Source organism: Elephas maximus, chromosome 16, assembly GCF_024166365.1.
Source record: "Elephas maximus indicus isolate mEleMax1 chromosome 16, mEleMax1 primary haplotype, whole genome shotgun sequence".
Taxonomy (NCBI): Eukaryota; Metazoa; Chordata; class Mammalia; order Proboscidea; family Elephantidae; genus Elephas; species Elephas maximus.
The window spans coordinates 40,485,638-40,501,444 of record NC_064834.1 but is presented as its reverse complement, the minus strand read 5'-3'; the positions used below and the strand labels follow the sequence as shown (position 1 = coordinate 40,501,444).

At 41.6% G+C, this 15,807-nt stretch overlaps 2 protein-coding genes and 1 pseudogene across 4 annotated transcripts in view; all 3 read right to left on the bottom strand.

The window, feature by feature from the left end:
* The window catches only part of LOC126059994 (interferon-induced protein with tetratricopeptide repeats 1B-like), a 94,841-nt pseudogene that overhangs the window by 19,841 nt on the left and 59,193 nt on the right, over positions 1 to 15,807 (bottom strand).
* LOC126059889 (interferon-induced protein with tetratricopeptide repeats 1-like) overlaps positions 1 to 15,807 on the bottom strand; it is an 87,600-nt gene that overhangs the window by 40,913 nt on the left and 30,880 nt on the right. The gene's annotated exons all lie outside the window — the stretch shown is intronic.
* LOC126059890 (interferon-induced protein with tetratricopeptide repeats 1-like) overlaps positions 6,170 to 15,807 on the bottom strand; it is a 40,535-nt gene continuing 30,897 nt past the window's right edge. The window contains exons 1-2 of one of the 3 annotated variants that reach the window (XM_049855933.1): positions 14,017 to 14,127; positions 6,170 to 8,204 (exon numbers count right to left, since the gene is read on the bottom strand). In XM_049855933.1, coding sequence (XP_049711890.1) covers positions 6,785 to 8,204; positions 14,017 to 14,021 — 1,425 coding nt within the window. In that variant the 5' untranslated portion in view covers positions 14,022 to 14,127 and the 3' untranslated portion in view covers positions 6,170 to 6,784. Of the gene's footprint in view, positions 8,205 to 11,176; positions 11,196 to 14,016; positions 14,128 to 15,807 lie in introns of those variants that run through there. The other 2 variants (XM_049855935.1, XM_049855934.1) reach the window with 2 other exon arrangements.

The window sequence follows — 15,807 nt, the reverse complement described above, 5'->3', positions numbered from 1 at the left end:
GGGGCTGTGGGGATCGTGGTCTTAGGGAACATGTAGCTCAATTGGCATAATATAGTTTATAAAGAAAATGCCCTACATTCTACTTTGGTGAGTGGCGTCTGGGGTCTTAAAAGCCTATGAAAAATCATCTAGGATACTCCATTGGTCTCACCCTTTCAGGACCAAGGAAGAATGAAGAAAACTAAAGACACAAGGGAAAGACTAGTCCAGAGGACTAATGGACCACATCTACCACAGCCTCCACCAGACTAAGTTCAGTAAACTAGACGGTGCCTGGCTACCACCACTAACTACTCTGACAGGGATCACAATGGAGGGTCCTGGACAAAGCTGGAGAAAAATGTAGAACAAAATTCTAATTCAAAAAGAAAGACCAGACTTGCTGGCCTGACAGAGACTTGAGAAACCCTGAGAGTATGGTCCCTGGACACCCTTTTAGCTCAGTAATCAAGTCACTCCTGAGGTTCACCCTTCAGCCAAAGATTGGACAGGCCCATAAAACAAAATGAGAGTAAAGGGGCATGCCAGCCCTGGGGGAAAGACTAGAAGGCAGGAGGGGACAGTAAAGCTGGTAATAGGGAACCCAAGGTTGAGAAGCAAGAGTGTTGACATGTCTTGGGGTTGTTAACCAATGTCATAAAACAAATGTGTCTAACCTTTTAATGTGAAACTAGTTTGTTCTGTAAACCTTCATCTAAAGTACAATGAAAGGAAAAAAAAAATAGCCTGATACTGGTACAATGACAGATACACTGACCAATGGAACAGAATTGAGAACCCAGATGTAAATCCATCCACCTACAATCACCTGATCTTTGACAAGGGCCCAAAGGCCATCAAGTGGGGAAAGGTTGGCCTTTTTAACAAATGGTGCTGGCAAAACTGGTTGTCCATCTGCAAAAAATGAGACAGGACACATACTTCACACCATATACCAAAAATAATAAAAAATGGATCGAAGACCTAAATGTGAAACCAAAAACTATAAAGATCATTTGAGAAAAAATAGGCCCTAATACTCAGCATTAACAGGTTATAAACCATAACTAACAATAGAAGATAACCTAGATAACTGGGATCTTCTAAAAATTAAGCACTTAATCTCATCGAAAACTTCACCAAAAGAGTGAAAAGAGAACCTACAGACTGGGAAAAAAAGTTTTGGCTGTGGAAAATCCAACAAAGGTCTAATCTCTAAAATCTACAGAAAATCCAACACCTCTACAATAAAAAAGACAAATAATCTAATTAACAAATGGGCAAAGGATATAAACAGACAATTCACCAAAGAAGACTTTTAAGCGGTTAACAGACACATGAGAAAATGCTGGAAATCACTAGCCATTAAGAGAAATGCAAATAAAAACTACAGTGAGATACCATCTCATCCCAGCATTACTGGCACACATCAAAAAAACAGAAAATAACAAATGTTGGATAGGATGTAGGGAGATTGGAACTCTCATGCACTGCGTGGGAATGCAAAATGATACAACCATTTTGGAAAACGATATGGCACTTTTTAAAAAAGCTAGAAATAGAAATACTACATGTACCAGCAATCCTGCTCCTAGGAATATATCCTAGAGAAATAAGAGCCATCACATGAATAGACATGTGTACACCCATGTTCATTGCAGCATTGTTCACAATAGCAAAAAGATGGAAGCAACCTAGATGCCCATCAACAGATGAATGGATAAAAACTGTGGTGCATAAACACAGTGGAATACTACGTAACGATAAAGAACAGTGAGGCATCTGTGAAACATCTCACAACATGGATGAATCTGGAGGGCATTATGCTGAGGGAAATAAGTCAATCACAAAAGGACAAATATTGTATGAGACCACTACTGTAAAAACTCATGAAAAAGTTTACACACAAAAAGAATTTTTTATTATTATGAAGGAGGGGAGGGGTGGGGATGGAAAAACACTAAATAGAAGATAAACAAGTGGTAACTTTGGTGACAGATACAACAGTACACAATACTGGGAAGCCAGCACAGCTTGTCCAGGGCAAGGTCATGGAAGCTCCACAGACACGTACAAACTCTTTGAGGGACTGAATTGCTGGGCTGAGGGCTGTGGGGACCATGGTCTCAGGGAACATCTGGTTCAATTGGCATAACATAGTTTAAAAAGAAAATGTTCTATATTCTACTTTGGTGAGTAGCATCTGGGGTCATAAAAGCTAGTGAGGGGCCGTCTAAGATACTCCATTGGTCTCACCCCGTCTAGAGCAAGGGAGAATGAAGAAAAGCAAAGGGAAAGATTAGCCCAAAGGACTAATGGACCACAAGTACTCCACCCCCCACCAGACTTAGTCCAGCACCACCAGATGGTGCCTGGCTACCACCGCCAGCTGCTCTGACAGGGATCATGCTAGAGGGTCCCAGACAGAGCTGGAGAAACATGTAGAGCAAAATTCTAACTCACAAAAAATAAAAAAGACCAGACTTACTGGTCTGACAGAGAGTGGAGAAACCTGGAGAGTATGGCCTTCGGACACCCTTTTTGCTCAGTAATGAAGTCCCTCTTGAGGTTCGCTCTTCAGCCAAAGGTTAGACAGGACTCTAAAGCAAAATGAGACTAAATGGGCACAGCAGCTCAGGGGCAAGAATAGGAAGGCAAGAGGGAAGAGGAAAGCTGATAATTGGAAACCCAAGTTTGAGAAGGGGAGAGTGTTGGGGTTGGCAACCAATATCATAAAACAATATGTGTACTAATTGTTTAATGAGAAGCTAGTTTGCTCTGTAAACCTTCACCTAAAGTACAATAAAGAAAAAGATATTTCTTAAAAAAAAAAAAAGAGATCACTTTGAGGATTAACGTGTGCCTGACCCAAGCCATGGTATTTTCAGTCATTTCATATGCATGTGATATCTGGACAATGAATAAGGAAGACAGAAGAAGAATTGATGCCTTTAAATTATGGTGTTGGACTGCCAGAAGAAGGAACAAATCCGTCTTGGAAGAAGTACAGCAGAATGTTCGTTAGAAGCGAGGCTGGTGAGACTTTGTCTCATGTACTTTGGACACGTTATTAGGAAGGACCAGTCCTTGAAGAAGGACATCATAATTGGTAATGTTGAGGGTCTGTGAAAAGGAGGAAGATTGTAAAAATGGCTTGGGGGCAGTGAGTGACCTTCTCTAACTTCATAGGTGGGAGGGAGACTCAAGATCAGTAGCCTAAGGCTGATTCCTATGAGCAGAGGCCAGAGGTGCCTCCTCTCTCCACCATCTTTATCAACTGTGACACCAGCCATCCCTCACACAGCACTCTCTACTTATCTGCTGGGTTCGATAATTCATTGCAATGGCCACACAGAGCTCACAGACCATACTCATGATTATGGGGTTTATTAGGGAAGTTAACAGGTTACATTTCAGGCTCAGGACCACTGAAGGATACAGTTCTTTCAATAGGACAGCCTCTTTCCAGCCATGCTTACAGGCACACCTCTCCCTGGCCCTAGGCCTCTGCCCAAAGGCACTCGGCTTTCTCTTTCCATGGGCCAGGAAGCCCACCACACCATCTCCTGCTGCTGGGTCTCTGCTGCCAGATCACTCTTGCCACTGCTTCTCACTGCCTTCAGGTTTACAGCTCTCTCTCTCACTTGGTCTCCTACTTCCAGGAGCTTCTCAGCGTAGGGATCCCGGGTCCAAAGGATGTCCACTCCACTGCTGGCTGTTCTTCCTTGGTGGTGGCAGGACCCTCCTCTCTGCTCTGGAATTGGCTCTCTTTTAAGGCAAAACTGACCAATCCCCTTGGTAGGCCACAATTACCCTATCACATAGTCCTTCTGAATTGCCTGGTTTGAAATTACAAGACCATGGCTAGAAAGGCCACACAAAAGTAATCAATCACACCACAAAGACCCTCAATGATGTAGGTTGACACAGTGGCTGTAACAATGGACTCAGACATAGCAATGACTGTGAGGATGGTGCAGGACCATGCAGTGTTTCATTCCGTTGTACACTGGATTGTACATATGTTGTACATAACAACAGTTTTAATAAGACCTTTACCTCTTCAGAAGGGCTGAATGTTTCTTTTACCAATATGAACAATGTCATAAACCAAGTCTTCTTCACTGCTTTGACTGCCAAGAAGCTGAGAGACGCGTTTGGGACCTGTTCCTAGACAGATTATAGGTACTTGTGAATGGATATATGTCTTGTCTCGTTTTCTACCTACCACACACATCCTTTTTTTTTTTTCTGACTTCCTATTTTAAATTTTATTTTCTCTATCGTTAAAACTTTTTCCATGTTTTACCTGACATGTATTACAAGCAGAATAAGTATTTTTTAATGTATAAAGATGTGTTTGCCATAACCAACCTAAAGCACCCTGCTCCATGAGAGCGGCCAGCTCTTGGGGTCTATCAGGAGAGGAGGGAGAGTAGAGCAGGGTGGTGACTGCAGGGTAGCGAAAGAAGAGTGGAAGAAGGTGACATAGATGCTCTGAGCGTAAGTGAAGTGGCCCTTGGACAGTGAAGCTCTCAGAAATAGTTGGGGGACCCTTTGAGGTGGTCTGATTTGAGGTAATAAGGGCAGTGGTGGTTCAGCGGTAGATCCCCCACCTTCCATGTGGGAGGCCCAAATTCAGTTCCTGGGCAGTGCATGCGCCTCACGTGCAGCTACCAACTCTCTGTCACTGGTGACTCGCAAGCTACTGAACGAGTTTTACTGTAGCTTCCAGACTAAGCCATCTTAGCCTGGAGATCTTCTTCTGAAAATCACCCAGTGAAAACCCTATGGCTTTTGTTCATCAAAAGACTTTACTGAAAAAGTGAAAAGACAAGCTGCTGATTGGGAGAATATCTTCGGAAACCATATATCCAACAAGAAGCTAATAAAACTATATAAATAAATAAACTATATAAATAAATCTATATAAACATTCAACACCTTCACAGCAAAAGGACAAATACCTCAGTCATAAAATAGACGAAGGACTTGAATAGACATTTCACCAAAGGGGACATTCAAATGGCCACCAAACCCATAAAAGATGCTCAGCATCATTAGCCATCAGAGAGATGCAAATTAAAACCACAATGACATACCATTTCACTCCCACTAGGATGGCTAAAATTAAAAAACAGAAAATAACAAATGTTGGTGAGGATGTAGGGAAATTGGAACCCTTATCCATTGCTGGTGCAAATGCATAATGGTATAGCCATTGTGGAAAACTGCGGTGGTTCCTCATAAAACTAAGAATAGAACTACCATATAACCCAGCAATTCCACTCCTAGGTGTATACCCAAAAGACTTTAAAGCAGAGACTCAGAAAGGGAGTTGTACACCAGTGTTCATTGGAGCACTATTCACAATAGCCAAAAGGTGGAAACAGCCTAAGTGCCCATCAGTGGATAAATGAATAAACAAAATGTGGCACATACATACAATGGGATACTACTCAGCTAGTAGGGGAAGGGAAGTCTTGGTACATGCTACAGTATGGGTGGAGCTTGAAGACATTATGCTGAACAAAATAAGCCCATCACAAAAGGACAAATATTTTATGACCTCACTTTTATGAAAAGACAAGGCAAATGTATAGACACCGAAGTTTATTTTTGGTAACTGGGGTAGAAGGGAGGGGGAAAAGGGGGATAAAATCAGATGAAAAGTCACACTGATTAAGGTCATGTCACAGGCAATTATTGTAATTGCTGTCAATAAGTTGTATACCTGTAAAAGTTGAATTGGCAAAGGTTGTGTGATAAATATATTTGCAAATGAGAGGAAAAAAAAAAAGAGTAGCTCCTGAGGCTGCTATGTATAACCAAACACCTTATGGGGCAGCTGTGAGTTGGTGTTGACTGCAACTAGTTTGATATTTTTGGTTCAGGAGATCATCTAGATTGAGGATGGAAGCTGTTTGTTCCACAGGCAAAATTGCAGGGAAAACTTTTCCTATCCCTATTTGTCTAGCAGATGATGGGTGCCTAAAACAGGGTTAATAGTCTTGGCCAGTGAGTGCAGGGACATGGTGTGGAAGAGTGGACGCTCCTGATATACCTTAAGAGCTCACATGGATAGAGGGGAAATGTAGGGACTCAGCTGTCGGGGACAGCCCCAGCAAGGAAAGACCCTCACTGTGCGTCCTGGCAGATAATCCGAAGAACTGACACATAGCCCTTTCCAGATTCATAACGTTTATTCAGGGAGACTTAGTGACACAGGCAAGCAGCTGCTCTCCAGTGGCAGCCGGCTGGAGTATTTTCTGCAACCACCTAGCAAAGGACCCAAGCTCATATACCACTCCAGTTGGGACCAAGGCTCATTGTTTTTCTCCCACATCCTTTGGGTAGTCAGTGTTCCCAGGGACTTCACGTCCAGGCCCAGATGTTTTCCTTCTTGTTCGGGGAAGAGCAAAGCTGATTCCATTAGGGAGGGGATGCATATAGCTGAATAGCATTACCCTACAAGGCAGGTAGCACAGGATGTGCACAGGATGTGGTATATCAAACTATTTTTCATTTCACCACGTTTTACGTACTTTGAAGGCAGCAACAGGAAAGAATATTTGTCATATTTAGTTACAAACACATTAAATGAGTAATCAAAAAAAAAAAAACCAAAACCATTGCTGTTGAGTCAATTCTGAATCTTAGCGACCCTACAGGACAGAGTAGAACTGCCCCACAGGGTATCCAAGGAGCACCTGGTGGGTTAGAACTGCCGACCTTTTGGTTAGCAGCTGTAGCACTTAACCACCATGCCACCAGGGTTTCCAAACAAGTAGTGGTGACCTCTCTTTCAAAACATGGGGTTCAAATTACCAGTCAGCCTCAGGGCCCTCTCGTAGTACTTCAGGGCTTCATTCATGTCTCCTTTCAATTTGTGGATGAACCCAAGGAGGCTCAAACTTTCCACATCTGATAGATTTCTTTGAAATTTCTTCAAAGCCAATTTCTCCAAAGAACTGATACTTTTATTCCTTGGAAATGACGCCTTTTCTATTTTTATTGCTTTTAAATAATGGGTAATCGCATCGACTTCAGATTTCTTTTGAAATTCCTGAAATCGGCCATAGTGATGATGTATCTCTTGCTCGTGTAGTTCTTCCAGTGGTTTGATGGATAATGCTTTTTGATAAGCGTCTTCGGCTTTTCTGTAGTCTCCTGCTTCTATATACATACTCGCCAGGTGTACATAAGCAATAGCAAATGTGGGCTTTTGTTCCACAGCAAATTCCAAATGAGATATGGCTAATGTTATAATTCTGTTGATATTTTCTCTATCCTGCCTTCTAGGCTGCTTGCTTATAGCTGTCTTTATTTGGATCATTTGTGCCCTGTAGCAAAGCCCTATCTGGTGATGCAGGAAGACAGAGGCAGGTGTTGCCTGCAAGGCCTTCTTAAAGAACTGGAGAGCTTTATCCAGAGAGCCTTTTCTTCGGTAAAATCTGCCCACATGTCGAAAGACATAGGTCTGGGAGGATGTGCTGGCCAGTGCTTCTTCAATGTACTTTTCTCCTTCAGCTTCTTGTCCTGCATCCTGAAGCTTCAGGGCAAGAAGGACCTTAATATGTACATCTTCCGGATTTAGCTTGACAGCCTGCCTTAGGGGCTGCAGAGAATACCCCTTTCTCTGTGTTTCTATGGCGAAGTCATCCAGGCGATAGACAGTAATTGCATACCCAGTGCTGAATTCAGGGTTTTCAGGGTCCACTTCCAGAGCCTTTTCAAAGCAGGCCTTGGCCCGTTCATAATTCTGTCCTCCACACTTCAGCAAGGCCCATCCTTCCTCACAGTCCATCTCAGGACACTCCATCCTATAGTGGGAGGGATTTACACCTCTCTTGCAAGTATTCTCCACCTTGTCCAGGTAAATCTGGGCTTCTGCCAGTCTTCCCATGTGGTAATACACCCAGGCATAGTTGCCCCAGGTAACCAGACTTCTCAAATCAGATTGGTTGGCATGTTCTTGCTGGATTAATTCTTCAGCCTTTTTCAAGCTCTCCAGGGCGGCTTCATTGTGGCCTTGCAGGTGTTTCACATAGGCCAATAGGTTGTTAATGCCCACATTGTATTTGGTGTCTAGGAACTCAATCTCCTCCAAGATCCTGTTTTCTAAATCAGGCATTTCAGTGTCTGCAATTGGCAACGCCCATGTAAAGTGGCATCTCAATTGCTTCAGCCTCTCCTTGATCCAGTGCTCATCATCAGCATTCTTACTGTGAAAACAAGAGCAGTTTTTTTTTTTTTTTTGTTAGGTGAGGCACAGCTAATAGACAGAAGTCAGATAAAATCCTTCATATTGTAGTCCTTACAAGGAGCACACCTGCTTCAATATTCATTAGAGTCCCTCTATTTCTAAGATCTGCATCAACTTTGAGTGCAGTCCACTTGACTTCATGGACTGGCTGCTACACTTTCTAGCCAAGCAACCTCTCTGTGATTGAGACACATCCGTGAAATGAGGATAATAATAGTACTCACTGCATTCGATTTGGTGAGGGTCAATAAGACTATATTTGTAAAGCACTTAGAGTCTATTATGTACTATGTAAATGTTTACTGTTTTGTTATTAATGTAACTGGGACAGAGAGCAGTTAGAAATGCAGAACCTGGGAAACGTTATTAACCTCAGGGCCTTAGCCTGTTGATTATGCAACACATTATGACCATTGATAAAAGCAAAGTGAAGGTTACACTGGACCTCTGTATTATCTCTGCAATGTTCTATAAATTTATAATTCTTTCAAAATAAAAAAGTTTTAAAAAGTGTGATTAAATATTATCTTTTTAAATATTATCTGTTTTAGATGGTCTTAATTATATATTGTCTTAATTAGATGGTCTTCATTTAGATGTATTATTGATAATATATAGATGTGTATGTATTCCTGTATGTCGTTTTATCACATGTATAAGTCCATGGGACCATCACCTCAATCAAGATACAGAGCTCCTCCATCACCATAAATATCTCTCCCTCTTGGTACCCCTTTTTAGTCATACCCATTTCTCCCCTTCACACACCCTCTGACAACCACTTCCGAACCACTTTGTTCATCTCTACATTTTTTGTTATTTTGAGACTATAAATAATGGGATCATAGAGGATGTGATCTTTTGAGATTATTATTTTTTCACTCATCATGATATCCTTGAGATCCATCCAAGTTGTTGAGTTTATCAACTGTTCATTCTTTTTTATTGTTGAGTACTATTCAGTAGTTTATATGGATATACCACAGTTTAACCATTCACCTACTGTAGGACATTTTTCGTTGTTTACAGTTTTGGCCTATTATAAGTAAAGCTAATATGAATAATTGTGTACAGGTTTTTGTGTGGAAAGAAATTTTCGCTTTTCTGGCATAAACGCCCAGGAGTGCGATTGGTAGATCATATGTTAAGTGTGGTGGAAATGGTTGGCACTGGACTATTAACCAAAAGGTTTGGCTGTTTGACCCCACCCAGCAGTGCCACAGAAGAAGGTCTAGTGATCTGCTTTCCTAATGATTATAGCCAAGAAAACCCTATGGATCTCAGTGTTACTCTAGAACACGTGAGGTTACCTTGAGTCAGAGCTGATTCAATGCCAACAGGTTTGTTTTTTGTTTTTATGTTAAGTGTGTATTTATTTTTTAAAGAAATTGAAAAAAATGTTTTCCAAAATAGCTGTACCATTTTACATTCCCACCAGCACTGTATGGGTGGTCCAGTTTTTCTCCATCCTTACCCACCAGGGGGAGGTTGGATATTACTTCATTACTGCCAAATGGGAGTGGAAGTTGAAGTTACCCACTTAGCTATCATTGACAGTTGGGAGGGGGAGATGCTTTTTATTAATGTTGGAGGGGGGTTGGGAGTTCAGGCTCCACAGTAGGCTTTGGTTGATACCATCTTGGCTAGGAGGGGCAGTGGTGCCTTATCACCCCTGCCTATGCAACCTCCACTGATTGAAGGTGGCAGGGTGGCCTCATTATCACTGGACAGTGATGACAGTCCTGATTGTCCACTAGGCTTCTCTGATATCACTTGGGTGGAGAGGAGAAGGCATACTTCATTACCACCAGGTGGATATTGATTTGCAACTCCCTGGGTGGTCTCCAGTAAGGGGAAACCTCATACTACTTGGCAGAGATTAAAGTGCTGGCTCCCTACATAGCCTTCTCTGACACCAACCTATGTGGCAGTAGGGAGGAGATGGGATGCCTCCTTATATACTAGCAAGGGTGGAAGTCTAGACTCTCCACTCAACCATTGCTGGTGGGGTTCAGGATGGGGCCACAGTTTTGTTTCTGTCCTGTTTGGCTGGAGTAGAGTAGCTGTTGTTTAAAAGTTTTCCATCTTGATAGGCTGCCACTTTTCTGGTCCTCTGACTGGAAAGAGTGGGCTTAGTTTAGACTTTTCTGTCTCTGCCTGATGGCATTTCCACGTTGCTGGCTTCTCCAGCACTCAGTCTAAGGTATATGAGGCAAAAAGAAAGCCCACAAGCTTACGGTCATGTCATCGCAAGAGTCCCAAGTTTTGTAGCTGGTTTGCCTTCTCTCCTCCACCATTCAGAGTATTCTTATGTTTGTTTTATATTTAATGTATAAGGATTTAGCTATACTTATTATTATTTTTTTTTTTTATTAGGAGGAATAGGGAATAATATGTCTGCTCCATTTTTCTGGATATGGAAGTTCTTTACCACATATTAGTATAACTCATTCCACTCCTATCACTAAAGTGGTATCAAGAGAAACGAGAATAATAATTGTGCTTGAAGATGCATGTATGTGTCTGTGCATGTGTGTGTGTCTGAGTATGGCTGTGTGTCTGTGTTAGGTAGTGTGGGGAAAAAGGTGTTGTTTCTTCTTTTCCTCTTTGCAACTTGGTTTGTAAGTGAGGCAATATCTTTTATAATGTAAGAGGAGGAGAACTTCCTATTTCTCAATACTGATAATGACTTCTGGAATGCAGAGTCAGGCTAAACCCAGGTTTCAAATGATAAAGAGTTGGATTGGGGAATGTGGGGGTGCATTTGATCTGTTTCATCTTGAGTTTATCTAGCTTGTCTTTGGGGAGACACTTAAGAATTGTGGATTTCCCTCAGAGAAGGGAAGGCTGAGCCTCAACAGGCCTTCGGCATCGGGGAAAGGAACCCAAAAAGAAGACAACACTCTGCATATCCAAGAGAGCCAGAGTTACCTTTTCAATGAGTAAAAATGTGGCCCATGGATGGCAGTCTGCTGCTACCATCTCAGTTACAGTAGTCATTTCTATGGGAAAGAGGGAGTAAGAGGGTGGAGCACAATCTCAATGAATAATTATCCCACCTTTGACCCAAAATAAATAACTTAAATGCAAAATAAAACAATAAAAATATTAGAAGATGATCTGGGAGACAATAGATATATGATTATTAAAAAATTTTAAAATTTTATTTATGGCAAAGGTGCTCTAAGCAAGTTAAACAGAAAAATAGTAAGACTGTAGGAAATATTTGTAATATAGATGGTGAAGGTTCACATTCTGCAATATATAAAGTATTTATGCAAATTGGTAATAAAAACTCAACAGACCAGGAGAAATCCATATGAATAGGTAATTTATGGAAGAGCAAATATAAATAGCTGATAAAACCTGAAAAAAGCTTGTTGCTGGTGAGTCGATTCCAACTATAGCGACCCTATCGGACAGGGTGGAACTGCCCTATAGGGTTTTTGAGGCTGTGATCTTTAGGGGAAGGAGCCTTGGTGGTGCAGTTGTTAAGAGCTCAGGAACTAACTGAAAAGTTGGTGGTTCAAATCCACCAGCCACTCTGCAGGAGAAAGATGTGGCAGTCAGCTTCGGTAACGATTACAGCCTTGGAAACCCTATGGTGGCAGTTCTACTTTGTCCTATAGGGTCACTGTGAGTTGGAATCTGCTGGACGGCAACTGGTACTAGTGGTCACTGAAGCTGACTGCCAAACATCTTTCTCCCTTGGAGCAGCTGATGTGTTTGAACAAAATCATGCCCTCAAACTGATAGAAATAAATTAAGAATAAAGTAAATGCAATAAACTAACAGAAACTTTCTGCAAGGGATAATCGCAAATTTCAATTGCGTTAACTTGTCACGGTTGAATGTTCCTGTACCTTTGTAGTTTTACTTTGACATGGTTACCATTCCCTGGCCTAAGCCTTCAAGCAGTGGCCCAAATGTCTATAGTGCTTAGGTTAAAAAAAACAAAAACAAAAAACCAACCCTGATATTTGTGGTACACACATTAACTTGGCTGAAACTGAATAGTTGGAGGTTCCAGTCTACCTGGAGCCACCTCAGAAGACAGACCTGGCATCTACTTCTGAAAATCAGTTGTTGAAAACCCCATAGAGCACAGCTGTACTCTGACACCCGTGGGGTCTCTATGAATCTGTTGATACGATAGCAACTGGTTGGTCAGTTGGAATCACATGTCCACCGTGTGGCCCTTTTGGACTAACATGCCTCACAGGTAAATCTCTGGGCTGTCTCTTCATTTGCAACCTCACTAACTTGTCCTCTTTGATTGAACATCATGTGAATAAATATGTTTGTATACGTTTAAAAAAAATGTTCTGGAACTAGACAGTGCTGATGATTACACAACATTGTAAATGTACTAAATGCCACTGAATTATACACTTTAAATTTGTTAAAATGGTAAATTTTATCTTGTGTGTATTTTATGACAATAAAAATTTTATTACAACCCTGAATAGAAAGTCTACAAATTATACGTCTATTTTTCTAATACATCTTCAAATAAATACAAAAGCATTCAAACATAAAAGCTAATTAATGTGCCATCTGAAATTGTGTCATGTGCACTCACTTTTATCTTTTGAGAAACATTAGTTTGAAGATTAAATATACTGTCATTGAAATTCTACCACTTTTTTATCTGTGTGATGTTAACTTTTCTAAATCTAAGATTCCTTGTTGCAAAATCAGGATAATATGAGTATCTGCCTCATAGGTTTGTTGCAAGCATTAAATATAATAATCTATATAATATTTTTTAGAAGATAGGCTGGCCCCTAATAGGGATTTGGGAAGTGATAATTGCTATTATTATTATTTTAATGATCTTTGACAACCTGCTTCATCAGTTTATGGCCAAAGAGAGGAGGGAGTTCATCATAGGCCTGAACTTTTGCCCACTTCAGAATTTTTCCCACTGGAGCACTGAGGACAAATTTGTAGGCCGTTACTAATCAATGGATTCTTATCTGCTGATATCAGCGGTTATTTGCATCAAGATTCAATTTGGACAATCTAGAAATTCCCACAGGAGGCTGTTCAGTAAGGAAGATGCTGATGTCCCGAGCACTGAATCCTGCCAAGCTCCCTGGACAGGAGGATATCAGGCTCTGAAGACAGCCCGCCTTCTCTGGGGGAAGAGGTGTGTGCAGATGCAACTAATCTTAAATCCAGCTGACTGAGGAGGGACATAGACTAAGGAGGGACATAGGAGGCCTGCAGTGCAGAGAGTGACACCAGAGGCCTACAGAGGAAGGCCCTGTTCTCTAGGCTAGAGCCCTTCCCACCACATCCCCACGATATTTTCCCGTAAGACTTCTGGGAAACCCCAGGACTGCAGCTTACAGAGCCCAGTGGGTCCTACTTTTTCAACATGGCGAGGAACCAGCAGAAAGCACTGTCTCTGCCCTGACTGGCCGACCACTCCCTCCCTCAGTCAGACAGACGTGAGGTGTGACTGAAAAAAGATTATGGAAGTTGGGAGTATTTTCTCACTTTCTGCCAAACTCTTTTCCTAGTTCTCTCCCCTTCTTTAGGCTGTAGCAGGAGGTAACCTTCTTCAGGGAGATGCTAACAAAAATTAAAATCCTTGAATTAATAAAACATTTTAACACAAACACACATATTCTATCCAGAAGCAAATGCTGAAATAGAAGTTAGGAAACTTGAACTGGCTGAGACCAAGTCTGTTGAGATAGCATTAACATTTTTTTTCCTCCAAAAAACTCCAGAGATGATGACAGAAGCAGAGAAACACTTACTCCATGGTTGCTACGAATTAGGCAGCAGTTCTGCAGTGTTTAGTTCAATCTGCTGGACTTCTCTGAGATCTGGTCTCTCTCGTGAATTTTTGGACGAATATAAGTCCCAGTATAGGGACATATAGGGATATATAACAGGGGTAAACAGGAAACATAAGAGGGTGTGTTGCAAACATAAGAGGGAAACCAGGAGTAGAAAGTGAAACTAAAGCCGGAAATGAAACCTAACCAGTGATGGCTTTATTCTGCTTTGGGATATATCCTAAGCGTTTCAAAAGTGATTGGGAGGAAGCCGGTGAAAAGCAGTTTTATGGATGTACTAATTCCTCTGAGAGGGGTCTACTTGGCTTTGCAGAGGCTTGGGAGCTAGGAGATACCTTTTAGTGCATCTTAATATTTTCTTAATAATTGGAACAGAGAAAATGCATGTGCTAACATCTGGTGTCCTTCAAACGTAACATGTTATTCTGTTGTTAACCGTGCTTTTCCACAGAGACATGAGCAAGTGAGGAGATTCTATACAGATAAAAATTTTTGAATGAATAATACAGGTTTATCTACGTTCCCAGATAATGTTCAGGCTATGAGCAAAGCTGAAATAAACCAGTTAGAAATATCTCTTTTGGGGCAGTTTCAAGGTGACTTTGGAATTTTCGTGCAAAGAAAAAGTGGGTTCGTAATTTTCTAACGCCCCATACAGCATGCAGAGGAGCAGACGAATGGGGAATCTTGTTGCTGTGAATTTGGCAACGCAGGATAGAGCAGCATTAAGGAGAGAGGAAACAGCCAACAGAGAGGGAGAATCTTGTTGCTGTGAATTTGGCAGTGCTTCTGGTTCTGTGGGGCTCTGGCTCAGGCTGATTAGGTATTCAGAATCTTGCCCAATGTGTCCTTGGCATAAACAACCCACAAGCCATACAGGATAGAGCAGCATTAAGGAGGAAACAGCCAACTACGTGTGTGGGGGTGTCGGGGGGTGGGGGGGTGGGGGGGTGGGTGTGTGGTTACAAATAGGAAGAAAAATGGAAACTGGGAGAAAACAACTTTTAGAAAAATGAAACTTCAGCAGTAGCCTGTGACTTCATTTCCAGAATCTAGGACCAGGTCTTGGAGCTACTGACTAGCTATGATAAGCCACTTCACCTCTAGGAGTCAACGGTTTCCTCAGCTGATAAACAAGTGTACTGGAATAGATTAGTGGATCTCAGCCCTGACCGCACATTAAAATCAACTAGGGAGGTTAAAAAAAAAAATAATGCTAACTAGCCTCACCCCAGACTAATTAAATACATCTCTAGGACTGGGCCCCAGCCTCCACAGTAAAAAGGAATCCTCAGCTGATTTTAATATACACCTAGGCTGAACTGACCTAGTTGATCCCTGGTGTCTATTGTGTGTTTGGAATTCTTCAGTTGAGTGATCTGGCACTCAATCCCAGGAAGTACTTTCCTTTCTGTGAGGCACAAACTCAGTATCTTCATTTCCCTGTTCCTTGTTTCCCCACCGATGCAGCAGGCAATTCACTCCTGACTCTTTTACTAATCCACAGAATGATATGGAAAGAGAATATACTTCTAAATGTTCTGACCACTATATAAAAAGTGTACTCTTGTTTTCTGAGATTATTTTTCAGCTACTTCCCATCATGTTCATGGAGAAAGGATTCAGACACTAGAAGTCCATCCTTTGTTGTGAATGGTCCACTGATTTTTGCATCTTCTCATGGGTCTCCAAGGGTCTACTCAGTCCATCGTGATTCACAGTTTGCCTTACTACAACATAAATAACATA